The 14,399-nt window shown below is 38.0% G+C and overlaps 1 protein-coding gene across 2 annotated transcripts in view; it reads right to left on the bottom strand.

Annotated features, from left to right (window-relative positions):
- LOC145479995 (protrudin-like) overlaps positions 1-14,399 on the bottom strand; it is a 66,231-nt gene that overhangs the window by 31,237 nt on the left and 20,595 nt on the right. For both annotated transcript variants that reach the window (XR_014048492.1, XM_081458482.1), the window contains exons 4-7: positions 6,018-6,076; positions 4,730-4,789; positions 3,790-3,825; positions 2,267-2,379 (exon numbers count right to left, since the gene is read on the bottom strand). Coding sequence is in view for 1 of the 2 variants with exons in the window: in XM_081458482.1 (XP_081314608.1) it covers positions 2,267-2,379; positions 3,790-3,825; positions 4,730-4,789; positions 6,018-6,076 (268 nt within the window). In the remaining variant the exon portion in view is untranslated. The remainder of the gene's footprint in view (positions 1-2,266; positions 2,380-3,789; positions 3,826-4,729; positions 4,790-6,017; positions 6,077-14,399) is intronic.

A 14,399-nucleotide genomic window follows, 5' to 3' on the forward strand; every position in this document is an offset into this window, starting at 1 on the left:
ATACTGATCAGTACCTAGCGTATGATTCACACCACCCTCGTTCAGTAAAGCGCGGTATTGTGAAGTGTCTGTACGACCGGGCTAACCGTCTCGTCACCAAACCATCAGTAATCGCTGGAGAGAAGAAACATCTGTCATCTGTACTTGTTTCTAACGGATATCCCTCCTCTTTTGTACAGAAGATCACAAAGGCACGAACAACCCCAAGAAGAGAGCCTGTCGCGGAATTTAAATCCACCGCCGTTTTACCTTATGTCCAAGGAGTTTCGGAGTCTCTCCGCCGCTGCCTAGAACAACAAGGCATTCGCACCGTCTTTAAGTCCGACACGACACTTCGGTCACACTTAGTGCGACCAAAGGACACCGTCAACCCGGCTAAACAAGATGGTGTTGTCTACAGGATTCCCTGTGAGTGCGGCAAAGTCTACATCGGGGAAACAGGGAGATCTATGCAGGAGAGGATCAAAGAACACGACAGGGATATACGACTCGCCCGAACCCAGACCGCCGTTTCTGAACACACCCACGAGACCGGCCACTATCCTATCTGGAATGAGGTCAAGTTTATTGATCGAGATCCTCACTGGTACAAGGAAGCTATTCACATAAGACTTCACCCTAACAACATCAACAGGGATAGTGGAATTGAAATTCCTGAAGCATGGATACCCACGATCAAGAAACACAACAACAGGAGAACGGTACAACAGCGGACCACTGAGGGAACAGCTACTCGCCGGAATAATGGAACAATAGGAGGATCGAAATGCACCAATCACAGCCGACCTTTGTGATATAAATGATACCGTGCAATCAGTCGACCTTATCGCCTGAAGAAGACTAGCAATAAGCAGTCGAAACGTCGCGATCTACATCTCAAGTGACTACATCGTGAGACAAACGATAATACACTTTATTATCTTTCTTGTTACTGTTTACATAATCAGTTGCGTTTCTGTTTATTTGGACGTTGTTGATTAAGTTGTTTGATCAAATTCAGGGACATGTTAAATAACATTGACAAAGAAATAAAGTGTGTCTCACTCAAAAACGCGAAATTAAAGTGAGTCAAAATGCAAAATTTTTGCAAAATCGCGAAATTAAGGTGTCGCAAAATATGCGAACCTCAAAATTGCAAAATTAACGTGTCGCGAAAATTTCATGTAATAAGGTATTTGTTCTTTTTCTAGGCCTGTTCAACAGCATCAGCTCCAAAAGTTTACTTGATATACTTAGTTGTGTTGAACTGAGTATGTTTACCTGATCTAAAGTGTTTTTGTCTGATAGTTGTACGGCAACTTACATGCAGTTTTAAAATAATGAAAAACCTCTAAAATTGCATGGTTTTCAATGTGCTTTATCTTGAAAATGAGCATGGTGACCCCCGATTTCTTTGGCTTTTAGGCAAAAGTTGATCTTCACCTTACTTCATGATAAGTTTTCAGAAAATCTACTAGTGGAAATATTTTGGACGCGTCCTTAAAGATGATTTCCAGTCTGCACTGCGCACTCTTAAGAGTTTGTTTATGTTTTTGTTTTGTTTCATGTGAGACATCACAATTTAATGTAATATTTTGCAACCTCTTGCAAGAGGTAAATTCCAAGTTTTCTTGCCAACTGCCATAATGGATGTGAAGCTTTATGCTCCGTTTTTCTCATATCACTTGAATGATGAAACAACTTCACAGCTGTAAAAATCAATGTAGCTGTTGGAAAAAGAATTTGAAAGGCCTCAAAGGTAAGGTATGTGGTTCATAACGAATAACATCAATGCGCATTCCATTGACTGAGACTTATAAACATTAGGGTGCTGAGACTGCACAGTACAGACTGAAAATAATCTTTAAGTAGGTAGCTAAATCCATAGTCTGTGTTTTTTCCCCCTGTTTTACGGAAAGAGCAATTCATGGCAAGGAGTGAAGAGGAGAGTGGACATGAAACTCGGACAATACAACCCTGAAACAGAAATAATTTGAGGATAAAAAACACTTTTGAGCCACTGCTTCGATTAAAAGCCATCAAAGCTATCAATGGATCTAATTATATACCCACCTTTGTTTCATACCAAAATAGTCTTTAATTTGGGAGCACTTGTTGGCCTCCAAACATGAAAGATCAGTTCATCACTTTGGCAGCCATTTCAAAACATTTATGCACATAATACACACCCCTATAACTCCCTTTACAGTGTAGCTACCCTATCACTCATTAAAGGATGTTTTTACAACCTAAATGTAATAATAAATTTGACAAAGTCTATACCTACCTTTCTCAAAGCCTGAGTTGCCCAGAAATGCAACTATAACTCCAACAGTCACAAGATATCTTCCAGGAAGAAAGAATAAACTGCACAGCAGCAAAAAAAGAGCCAGAAGACATCTAACAGACAACATGAAAAAAAAAAATATATATATTATTAGATATTAAGCCAGGGATCCATTTTAGCAGTTGTCCGGTCACTAGCGTAATGAAACATGCCATGAAATATATCGGGTAGTGATCCTTTATGCCAGCTCATTACTTAGTCAAGCCAAGTATTCACCGACAATGCAACACATTTCCAAAGAGTGCAAACGCTTTGATGTAGGTGAGACTTTGGTGAGACTTTTTCCTTTTGTTAATTAAGCTGAGTAAGACCTCTGAGACCAGAGTAATTTCTGGTTGACACAAAAACTACATAAACAATAAATGAACCACATGCAACGCTTTGTCTTGTTCACCAGAGCATAAATAGAGGATATTACATACCCGCACATGGATACAAATTTTATCTTTGAGTGTTCAACTCAATTATCTCACGAGTGAGCGCAGTCTGTATAATAAAATTGCATTTCAATCTTTAACCTAAGTGGTTTTGTTGATGAAAAGGCTCTTTCAAATTGTAACCGAACAGAAACATATTTCAAGATGTCTTTATCTTTTTACAAGGCTAAACTTTTCAACTATGAAATAGGAAAAATATGGTAATGAGTCCAATTAGAACCCAACAGTTTAAGCACATACATATTCTTTGTTTACATTGCGTGTGTAACTCGGCCGCAATTTCATGAGTTTCATGTTGGAAAATATTTAATCTCAGCTTCCAGTGGTCGTCAGACGTAGCTCAACATGTCATTTTAAAGCTCTCGAAATGCTCTGGTTTACTAAATGCAAATCTATGTTAACATTTTTAGGTGAAACGTTTAATTAAGTTCTCAAAACCTTCAGCCTAGTTTCATATGTTTGTTTACACACTTACAAACAAAAGGATACGCAATATTATCCTCCTTCTTTTGAAATCGGTTAAAAGTCGTTCTGAAAATGTCCCACCTCTTTCCACATCAAAATTAATGAAAGGAATGAATGTGATAGCTCTTTGGTATGGCTTTCATCAACACCAAAAATATCACCCAAAGGAATAAACTGAGCCTTCAGGGCCAAAATGTCAGCAGGTTTGCCTATTTCTGAATGACACACTTAAATCGATGTGAAGTTGTACTGGTTGCTTAAGACCTATCATCTATAATGGTCTATCAAAGCAGTAGCCACACGCACGCTTTGCAGGCCTATTTTCCATGATAATTCAGTTTTATCTTGATTACAAGTATCACTTGTAAGCCACTGCGGACATATTTTTTGACCTTGTGATAAGTCAATCACCCAAATCCACCTGCAAAAACTGTAGAATACAGCAGCAAAATAATTACACTGCTATATTCTACAGATCATTGCACATGAGCCTTTGGCAATTATTACCATAGTAACAGGTCTAGATCTTAAACTTGATAAAAGAATAAAAAACAGACTCACATCTTTGAAACAGTGGCATTTTCCCATCTGTAAATCCTGTTTTTAGGAATTCAAAATAAAAATGTCACCACAACAGCTTATTTTTAGTGATCAAAGTTACTGCTTTTAAAAGAAACTGTTGGGCTGAGTCAACTGGCGAGTGAAACACCTAGCTATTAATCAACTTAAAGTTGATAAAGGTGAATTAATTTTTGTAGCAAGTTTGCAAAGCACTCATTTCAAGCATTAGGGCATCATCTGAGAGAAGTTGCAGATTGTGGGTTTATGATGCTTATAGTTATGTATATTAGCCTTTTTCTATTGGGGGTTAAGGATGCTTAGGTGGAAAAACTTTCATGGATGGTGCTGTCATGTTACCTGATTTCAATGAGACACCATAATGTCCTGCAGTTGTTCTGATATCATTTTAACAATTAGATTATGAACTTGAGATTTCTGTGAAGTGATAGCTGATGAGGCCTAAGTTTGAATCAACTATCATCTCATAGAAATCGAGAGCACACTAATCATCTAATTGTTTAAGTAGAATTCTTAATTTAATTTTCTTAGGCTAACCATTTCAAACTGTTTTTGTGCATTGTATTTAACTTTACGCTTTAGACAAATCCCACAGACTGAATTGTCAGAATTTCCTGTTGTGCTCATCAGTGTTTTCAACACTTACTTATTTTTGAAGTCACGAAACCATGAATGACCTTCTTTTAGTCTTCTCGGGAATTTAATTATCCATTTGTATCAAAATGTTCTTCTTTAGCTTCACAAAAATGAGAAAACGTCCCCATTTCACAGACAATCTTCAGCCACTGCCCACTAATGGCTCATAGCATATGAGTAGCTCAGCCAATCACATTTCAGCATCTGCATATTGGTTTACTAGAATTCTACTGAAAATATGATAGAATGTACTGTATTAATAGCAGCAGATTTGAATCATCCTCACCTGTAAAATATGTCAAGATATTCACAAAGTTTTTCTTCAAGCATTTGAATTTGAATTGAGCTAAAGATGAACAGGCAAACCATAATTTTAATTAGTGCATGTACACAGGGTTCAAAATAAGAACACAGCTTTTAGCCTGGATTTGTAGGACGTTTTTGCCAAGGATGTCTTTAGCTGGCTAAAGGGAAAGTTAACCATGTTGCTAATTTTGGTAACATGGCATCAAGATAAGCATATAACACAGATATCACATTCCATTTCAATATTAGATGAGGAATTGAAATGGCTTTTTGTTCCTCTCCCTGTTTGCTTTGTGATAATTATCTTAACTCCAAAATTGTTGACCATAAATTTTTAGTTTTCCATTGCCTAGCATGTGACCTATTTCTTCCCTGAATGAAAACTTTATTTCAGATACATTACGAGAAACAGTAAAGGTAAACTTATAAACTAACTGAAACATTTCATTATGACCCAGTGAACTTGGTCCAGTCCATTTGAATGGTCTGCATGAAGTAAAAGTAAACTGCTTCAATTTCAAGACTATGGGGTTGTACTAATGCTGAAAAAATCTGATGCAGAGAAAGCTTGGTCTATATTTATTTAGAAGCTTTTAAAAGGCGTCCTAACCATGACTGCCTGTCAGGGTGAAGTACAGTGGGACTTAGGTTCTCAGGCAGCTACAGTAGCTGTGAAGGCCTGGCAGGAACACTAACAAGCTCACCAATAGGGGTTAGAGCAAGTCTGCAGAGAGCTAGTGACCCTCAATCTCAATCGCTGACTACTCAGGCTTAATCTCTGACTAAAGAAACCAACACAGAAACTTCACAGAAGGATATGGCTGGTCACCAGAGGGAGGACCATTCTAGGGATGGCAGCATGATGCTGACCAAAATAACTTGAAGAACGTCAGCAGAGAAAGCACCTAACCTGGAATGAAATCTGATCATGAAAGCTGGCATAAGACCACTCCCACTGGAGGGAGACTGTGAAGTCCTTATGCATACCGATCCCACGGCACAATAAGGACTGATGGCACTCCTGCTGGCAATAGGCCCTTTGCAGGATCTGGTCACATGGTACGGAATTAATTACGCTGAGATGCAAGTTACGCAGTGGGACTTCCAAAACAAAGGAAAGTCAGGCTAGACTGGTACAAGTTCCTTTGTTTTGGAAGTCCCACTGCGTAACTTGCGTCCCAGCATAATTAATTCCGTACCATGTGACCGGATTGTGCAAAGGGTCTATTAAAAGGTAAAGTCTATCAAAGAAACCAAACCTGGCTTACATATTGATGTATTCGTTAAGGTCCTCACGAGCTTGCTTCATGGTGGCAAGTTTTAGTTCCTAAGGTGAGAGAAACTATTATTAATACTTGAGAAGGGGTAGAGATTTTCTGCAGGCTAGAGATTGGACATCTTGGTAATTCAGTGTTGGTGTCACATCCACCTTTCTAAAACCTAGTAACTGGACTTGCGTGCTACCTACTTAACCTTTATATGTAGATAGAGCCTATATGATTGTTTATTCACTAGTTGGGCCCTTAAGAGAATAGTTCTCAAAAGCAGCCATCAAAGGTATAAGGGATAGATAGCCACTTACAGGAGCTTGCCAGCATGCAATGAAACAACTGCTGTATCACTGTGAATGAATTTTTACAAAGTTTGTTTGGGTTTTTGGAACGTGATCGTAAGTGGAGCTTTCGGTTTTTCAAGAGTGTCCATTAAGAGAGTACTAGATTTGATAAACTTGCAAAAGTTTCCTTACTTCACATGTGCAACAATTAAGAGGGAATGTCCCCCAAGATCGAGCCAAAAAAAATATATGGCACATATTTTGCCCAGAGATGGTAAGACTAGACACATGGGTGGGATATTTTTCTTGAAATAGTTTGGGCTCCATGCAGCTATGTTTATCAGAGACAAATAGCTGATTTCCCTGGCATTTTTCTGAGTCACAGGGAACGTTTAATTTGAGTCAAATTCGTCAAAATTCCAAAGCAAAAATTCGATCTCTGTGTTCTGATAAAGGACACTGTTTCAGCTAATTAGAGCATGCATTTCTATCACATAAGACAAAAAGGGCTATTCTGATATTGATGGTTCTGACGTTAGGACTTGAGTTATTATAAACATGTTCATTCCTTCACTGCAGTCAGCAGTTTATACCTAACTGCAATGAATTCAGAATGTGTTACCTCATGAATAATTCATAAGTGTCACATTGGTGAAGGTTTATGCCAGAGAATCAGAAGCTGGAGGGTTGAGGTTGGCAGTTCAAATGCCGTTGCAGGAGCTACTAGCTAGCAGATGGTTTGTGTGTATATAGGTACTGGAAAATAAAAATGTTCAAGCCATAAACCAAGGTAATTATAAAAGAAAAAGAGGTGATGTGGAAATTTGAAACATTCGCAGAAAAAACGCTTATCACGTGTGAAAGTTGTGGCTAAAAGCCGCTGACAAAGTGGTCAATGGATCGAATTATACACCCATGTTTGTTGTATACCAAAATTAACAGCCTTTTCTTTGGGAGCACTTGTTTGACTACAAAACGAAAAATCAGCACATCGTTTTGGCAGCCTTTCATTTTAAAAAAAAATTTGTTTACGACCAGGACCATCAATGTTCTATTTGGCCATGAACACTATCCAAGGATTAGGTGTGTATAAATGCACTCAGATTGGCTATGAAAACTCTGTGAAGAATAAGGTTACACAGGCAGGCTACAAAAACTATTTCAAGATTAGGTTTACAGATGGACTTATTTACAAAGATGATGACATTAGTGGCTACACCTCTTCGAGGCCGGTAGCCACAAAAAGAGCAATTAAAAGCAGTAACCCCTAACTCTAAGTCTAACCCTACTGAAAGTGGTTCATCTGTAGAACAAGACTTAATCAATGCTGTCAACTCCAATCACAGTCAGCGTGAAGCAGTTTTGGGAGCTGTAGTCTATTGGAATTGTTGGTCAGGAAGAGTCCCAATCTTTGTCTGCAGAGGATGAGATGCTGTTAGACAGTTCAACATGGGACTGAAGTTTGGTGGCGAATGCTACGAGGTACCTCTGCTATGGAAATATCGTGCTACACAGCTAAAGCCCAACTACTATCAAGCAGTCAAGCGAGTTGAGAACACAGAGAAATTACTTAAACAAAACTCGGAAACGGCTGACGCCTAGAAAAATCGAATCAAACAATAATAAATGTGGAGATGGAGTATGCAATAGAAGTCCAAGAGGAAGATGACCACAGTGCAGTATCTACCACACCATGCTGTATTAAGAAAAGATAGGAAGACGACAAAGTGTCATGTTGTAATCGATGCCTCAGCCCATGAACAAGATGGTGTTTCACTGAATCACTGTATCCAGTTGGGTCCAGTGCTCAAACATGATCTCGTATCCGACACGATTACACTTATGGCTGACGGAAAAAAAAAATTTCTTCGGATGAAGGTTGACGAAAAGGACCAAGACATCTTACGCTACTTGTTGAGAGACCTTAAGAGTGATGAGCTGCTGAAAATTTACCAATTACAACCGTTGCCATTCTGTGGTAATAATTATTATCATTGTAGTCCGTTCTTAGCCATTGCTATAGTCTGAAGTCGTGCAAAAGAATGCAGAGAAGAATTCACCAAAGCTGCAAAAGCCTTGTCAAATATGCTCATGTACAGGTGTATGTGGATGATTGCCTAACTGGTGCTGAAGACACTGAAGCTGTGGTGGACTTTTAGGAGTCTTTGGATGAGATAATGAAATGTGGTGGATTCAATGCAATAGTGGGCCAGTAGTTTCCAAGGAGGTTCTTAGCCACTTTTGGAGGGGGGATCGCGCTCAATCACACACCACTGATTTCAATGACAGTGAGCCTCTAAAAGCTCCAGGAATCTGGTGGAATACAAAGACTGACCATTTCATATTCAGCATTCCAAAGACTGTGCTCAATGTTAATGATCCCAGAACCAAACAAACTCTGTTTAGCATTGCTTCAAAGGTTTTTGACCTGATGGGACTGAACACTCATTTACTATTTTGAGCTTATATTTTGTTTCAAGATCTGTGGCAGAGGGAGCTACAGTGGGAGGATCACTTGAACAAAGACATACATGTAGCTGCCTGATGGGGATCTTGGAAATCAGAACTAACCAAGCTAAGTTGCAGTATTCCCTGTTACCTCATGGCACATAGTGGAGCAAACTCAAAGATAGAACTCCATGGCTTTACCAATGCCTTGCCTTGTAGAGCACTGTTTAACCCACCTGACATTCACGAAGATGCTTCTGAGAATGACAGCACAGCTAGAGAATGCTACCTGTATCAACAGAAACTTATCAATCACTTTTGTAGACCAGGAAAAGAATTTCATAAGCTAAACTGTATACAGCAATAACAAAATCCTCACAATAGGGCTTTTAGCATCCCTGACAGCTACACTTCTGGTTTAGCCAAATTACAAACTAAAGAGCTTTTCCTCACAACCAGAAAGTAAATCATGTGTTGAACATCATTTCATAACATAATCTCATTTCATAACATAAGAGTGAATTTCTCTAATTATCAAACATAGGACAGCAGAAGACGAAAAATTGATTTTCCCTTTTTTGTCCACAAATAGCCCTTAGCTAGATATCAAATGTGATATAGTTCTTTGAGCTTGAAGCGCTTTAAATTCGAGAAAATTGAAAAAACAATTTTTCAAAATGGCCAAACGCAAAGGCTGAATATTAGAAATTTAAACTTAATTTGAGTTCACGTGTAAAGCAGAACCAAAACTTATCAATACTTTCTGTTTTTTCTTAGTGTGAAATCAACATCTCATCACAAACGTCTGGCATTTGAAGGAAGAAAACTTATTTGCGTTAAATAAAGTCATTTTGGTGTTGAGATTGAATTGTTTTACCCTGCTATTACAAGGACAAGCAAGCAATTTACTTATCCGTGTAAAAAACTAGTAGTAATTGTAGATTAAAGAGTGCATTTGAGTATTGGTAAGTTTGGTATAGTATGTTAAAAAAACAAAAATTCTAGGAACAGCACTTAGTCCCTGAGTTGTTAGGTAGATGTGAAATTGGCCTCTCTCCAGCAGGGGCGAAAACAAATGAATTGATCGCAAAGCACATGCATACAAGAGGGCTTGTTCTCGTTTATACATGTGTTACGTAATATTAGTTATGACCGGTCATGATAAAATGTGGACTGTAGTCAGTAGGCTGCATTTAGTCCGCAGTCCACGTTTTATACTTCAGTCCATTGTTTACTGTTCATGATGCTTTAGGTAAAATTGGTGTTTTTCAACTGGGCCTCAAAGACCACTCAAAGAATAATCCAAGCTGATTTTAATACATGTTTTACAACAATATAAAAAAAGTGCAAGGGTAAAGTTTCAAGGAATTTGGAGTTATGGCACATGTCGAAAAATATCTAGACTGAATTTTACTCATAAATCAGGAATTTGACCTACATGTAGTAACTCAAAGGGATTTTTTTAAAAATTGTGTGTTCAATCTCAAATGGCACTCAAGTGAAGTTCTAACATGTTTTGGATAGCTGAATACTTTGTCTTTCAAGAAAAAGTATTGATAAGTTTTGGTTCTCCATTACACGCCAATGCAAAATGAGTCTACATTTCTATTTTTCAGCCTTTGCATGTGGCCATTTAAGCAACTGTAGAGGCAGAAATTATTTTTCTCGATTTTCTCGAATTTAAAGTGCTTCAAGCTCAAGAAAACTATATCACGATTCATATCTAGCTAAGGGCTATTTGTGGACGAAAAAAGAGAAAATCAATTTTTCGACTTCTGCCACCAAATTTAAATTTTGCTCGATTTTGGTGACAGTTGCTCATAAAATGTAAGGATAACCACATGTTTTTAGAAGTGAAATGAGTTGTTTTAATCTTTTTTGAAAACTTTTAAAGTGCCCATTACATTTCTTCCTGTCACCTCATCAGTAAGTCAAACATTTGCATTTTGCGCATTTGTTTTGCATGCAAAACAAGCTGCAAGCCATAAACAGTTAGGGGTTAGTGATATGCTGTTATTCTGCTGTTCCTGGTTTTTGTGTAGGTTCATTAACCTATTGACTCTCTGAGCTTTTTGCTAAAAATGCCTTTTTTGGACATTTTGGACATTTTCAGCCTGCATATGGGACAAATTAGCTCCAATTTTCTCAAAAAAAACATTTGAAACATGACAGGATACCTTTCTTTCCACTAGCATTGCATTTACAACATTTTTAATTGGGCATGTGCAGAAATCAAAATTTGGAAATCCAAGTCTTTAGGCTTTTCAGTTTTTTAATTTGTTTTTTTTTTCGCCTTTCCTTTGTCTTTCAGCACAGTGATTGACCTTCTGCTGGGCTTTTTCCAGTTCAAAACATTCTGAGAAAGCATCATTGAGATGGGCAATTTCTACCATGGAGTACCTAAGTGCAGTTGCTGGAAATTTTGCTGCTAGTTTTTCACTCAAATTTTTGAGCATTTTCCCGCATATTTCAGGCTCCATTGGGCTGATCAGTCTGATCTGGGTATCACTGGAAGGAACTTTTCCTCCCGCAGAACTTGAGATGATGCCAATTTTGGTCAAAGGTGATAATGGCAGAAGTGGAACAAAGGTCAACAGTCGTCACTACTGGTTACGGGCAGCACAGGAGTCGATGGCTTTAACTTGATTTGGTCGCAGTAGGGAAATTTTGCTTTCATTTTAGTCGCATAATTGGAAGCGTAATTGATTGCGCCAAGGTCAATGTCAGCATGCACGTGGCGTGCAAACTATGCCTTGCATGATGCGCAGAATGTGTGTGCACTAACAAAAGTAAGCATCATCCTTAACCCATTGACGCCTGCATGAAATTGCCCACGACCCACCCCTAATTCCCTAGCATTTTTTGGAATATTTCAGAGCAAGCAAAAGCACAAAAATAAACCATATGCGCAGTAACCACAGACACAAGTTCAGGTTTCAAGAAATCATTTATTTAAAGTTGAATAAATGAAGGGCCAAAATATTAAAAAATATCAACAGAACTCAACTTGATGAGCAAACCTGATAAGAAAACAAGAAATAATATTATTTCTTTACCGCACAACAAAATGTCCCACGGAAGCCGAGAAAATTGAACATGAGAAAACGAGTTAACTTAACTACTGACTTTGGAGGACAAAACAAACCCAAATACAACAGAATTCCCATTCTTGCACTATAACGGCTAACATTAATATTTTGTGAAAACAACAGAAAATAAAAGTGAAAGACACATGTAAAAATCAAACTGAAAACAAGAAATCAACTAATTCTTTGCTGCAAGGCAAAATATTACAGTGCTGCAGAGATGAAAGTTGCAAATCAAAAAGATCACAGAAACAAGCCAATTATTTTGAGAGAAATTGTATTTCAACTGTGTTAAATTAGTACCCACTTATTTCTTTTCTCGGGAGTTTTGTAGTACCTGAAAGAGACTCAAAAAAACATATTTGAATGAAGCTAATAGACTAAACAAACAAACCGCGGAGGTCACCATGAGCTTAAGGTCGTTCCCCAGTATTGCATTGTGCAACCTTACTGCACATAATCTATGACGTCATTAACACGCGTTTGTGCACGCGCACATTGAAAACATGGTGGATTTGCCTTGATATTAAGTTCTGTCAGTTGAAAAATGGCTACACAAAATGGCTATACAAAATGTAGCTCACTAATGAGCTTGGGCACCCCAAATTTTTTTCCAGTCATTTTAATCAACTAATCATTAGCTTTGTGTGAGAAAAGACCTATCTGATTTCTACTGTTGAAAATTGAATAAATAAGGAAAATAGCAACTGCACTGTAGTCTTTTCCATTTTGCAGTTTGATAGCCATAGCACGCAATTTGGTTCCAATATTTTAACAATGATTCAGCTGTCTGCCAAAATCAAACTTAAAAACTTTATTTGTGTCTGACACAAGTATTGACTGTAGTTTGAGGCCTGTTTTCATGAGTCTGAGCTCACAAAGAGTTTACAATAACTTGGAATGCATTCTTGTAATAAGCATTAAATAATGCTAAAATGGGACATTTTCTATGCCTCACTGCTCCTTGACGAGCATAGGCACCCCCCTTTTTATTTTATAATTAAAGTTCTCATATGATAAATATACATTTGACAAAGTGTGAAAAAAAATCTATGTGCAGTTTTATTTAAGGGGAATTACCTTAAATTAAATATGCAGAAATCCAGCATGCAAAAATACTGTCCACTAGCTTTTAAAACCTAAAATTCCCAAATAAAGGCAACCAAATGAAAGAAACATGACAGGAAGCTCAATAACAATACATGTTCCTTCAAGATGAGGTAAAAAACCCTATCTGAATGCAAAAACGCGTTCAAAATTTTGCAGACGTGCTTCACTGCATGACCGTGTGTTCAAATTTATTCTTCACCCTAAAGCGAAAGCTTGTCTTTGCCGATGACTTTTCAGTCAATTTATCAGTCATAGCTTTACCAATTGTTCCAAAAGTTGAATTCAACTTCGAAGTAATACTGTACATTACCATTTTTGTTTTCTAACGTCCAAGAAGCCGCTTTAAATCTGCAATCTGTATTCAAAACTCACTTGAAAGTGCACCGATTCGTCATGTTTTTGTGGCAGTTGAAGGAAGGAAAAATTCTTCATCTGAAAGGTTTGATGACTCTGTACACCTTGATCTTCCATTCTGAGGCCACCTAAACATTGCTTTGTGTTTTTCCTTTCCACTTTAAGTTCCAAAGAAGTAATTTCTCAGTTTTAGGAATGAAAACAAGACCTTGGAAGTTTTTAGATTATTTTTGGCCTGCAAAAAGGCCATGATTACCTGCACTTTTCGAGCGCATGATTTTAAGACAAAAAACCATCTTTCTAGGACCCCTAAAATCCTCTAAAAATACGCTCAGTAAGTCCATTCTGGTTGGTTTATTTGTCTTTAACAACAATAGGAAAACCAAAAAGTCTTCAGGGAGGGTAGAAAAGGCAATATTGTCCTCACGTGCTTTTTTCTGGCCAGTTACTGCCAGCACAGGGATTTGGGGGTGGGTTTTCACACGGCCGGTTATGGCCGGCACAGGCATCAATGGGTTAAGAGAACTGTTCAGAGGCTACATTGACAGGAAGCAAGTGGTGAAACTGTACCAAAAGAATTAGTAACACAAATCCTTATGGTGGAGAGTGTATGTGTAAAGGGCCCCTTTACAGGAGTGATTTTTGTCATGCAACTCAATGCAATTTTTGTTGCCCTGAATTGCAAATTCCAAAGTGCACAAGCAAACCAGCTGCAATTTCAGCCCAATTCTAATGCAATCCATCCCCACAATATCACAAGAGTTTCAAAAGTGCTCAAAACCTGGTGCAGTTGTGTGTCATTATCTCATTTGACAACCAAGACTCAAGGGGAACCCTTAGAGAATGTTTCAGATGTGCTATGACACTATTTGTGTGGTCCTAATGCAGTCAACACACCAAACAACGATAAAAGACATACTAAACACCTGAGTTGTGTCATTTTCTGATTTGACGAACATGCCTCACGAGGGACCTCTTGGAGGGTGTTTGAGGTGTGCAATGACACTCTACACTGTATTAAATTTTGTGTGGTCCTGATGCAGTTGGCATGGCAAACAAGAATAAAAGACGTACTAAAAACCATGGTCAGTTAACAA

Source organism: Orbicella franksi, chromosome 2, assembly GCF_964199315.1.
Source record: "Orbicella franksi chromosome 2, jaOrbFran1.1, whole genome shotgun sequence".
In the NCBI taxonomy this organism is placed as follows: domain Eukaryota; kingdom Metazoa; phylum Cnidaria; class Anthozoa; order Scleractinia; family Merulinidae; genus Orbicella; species Orbicella franksi.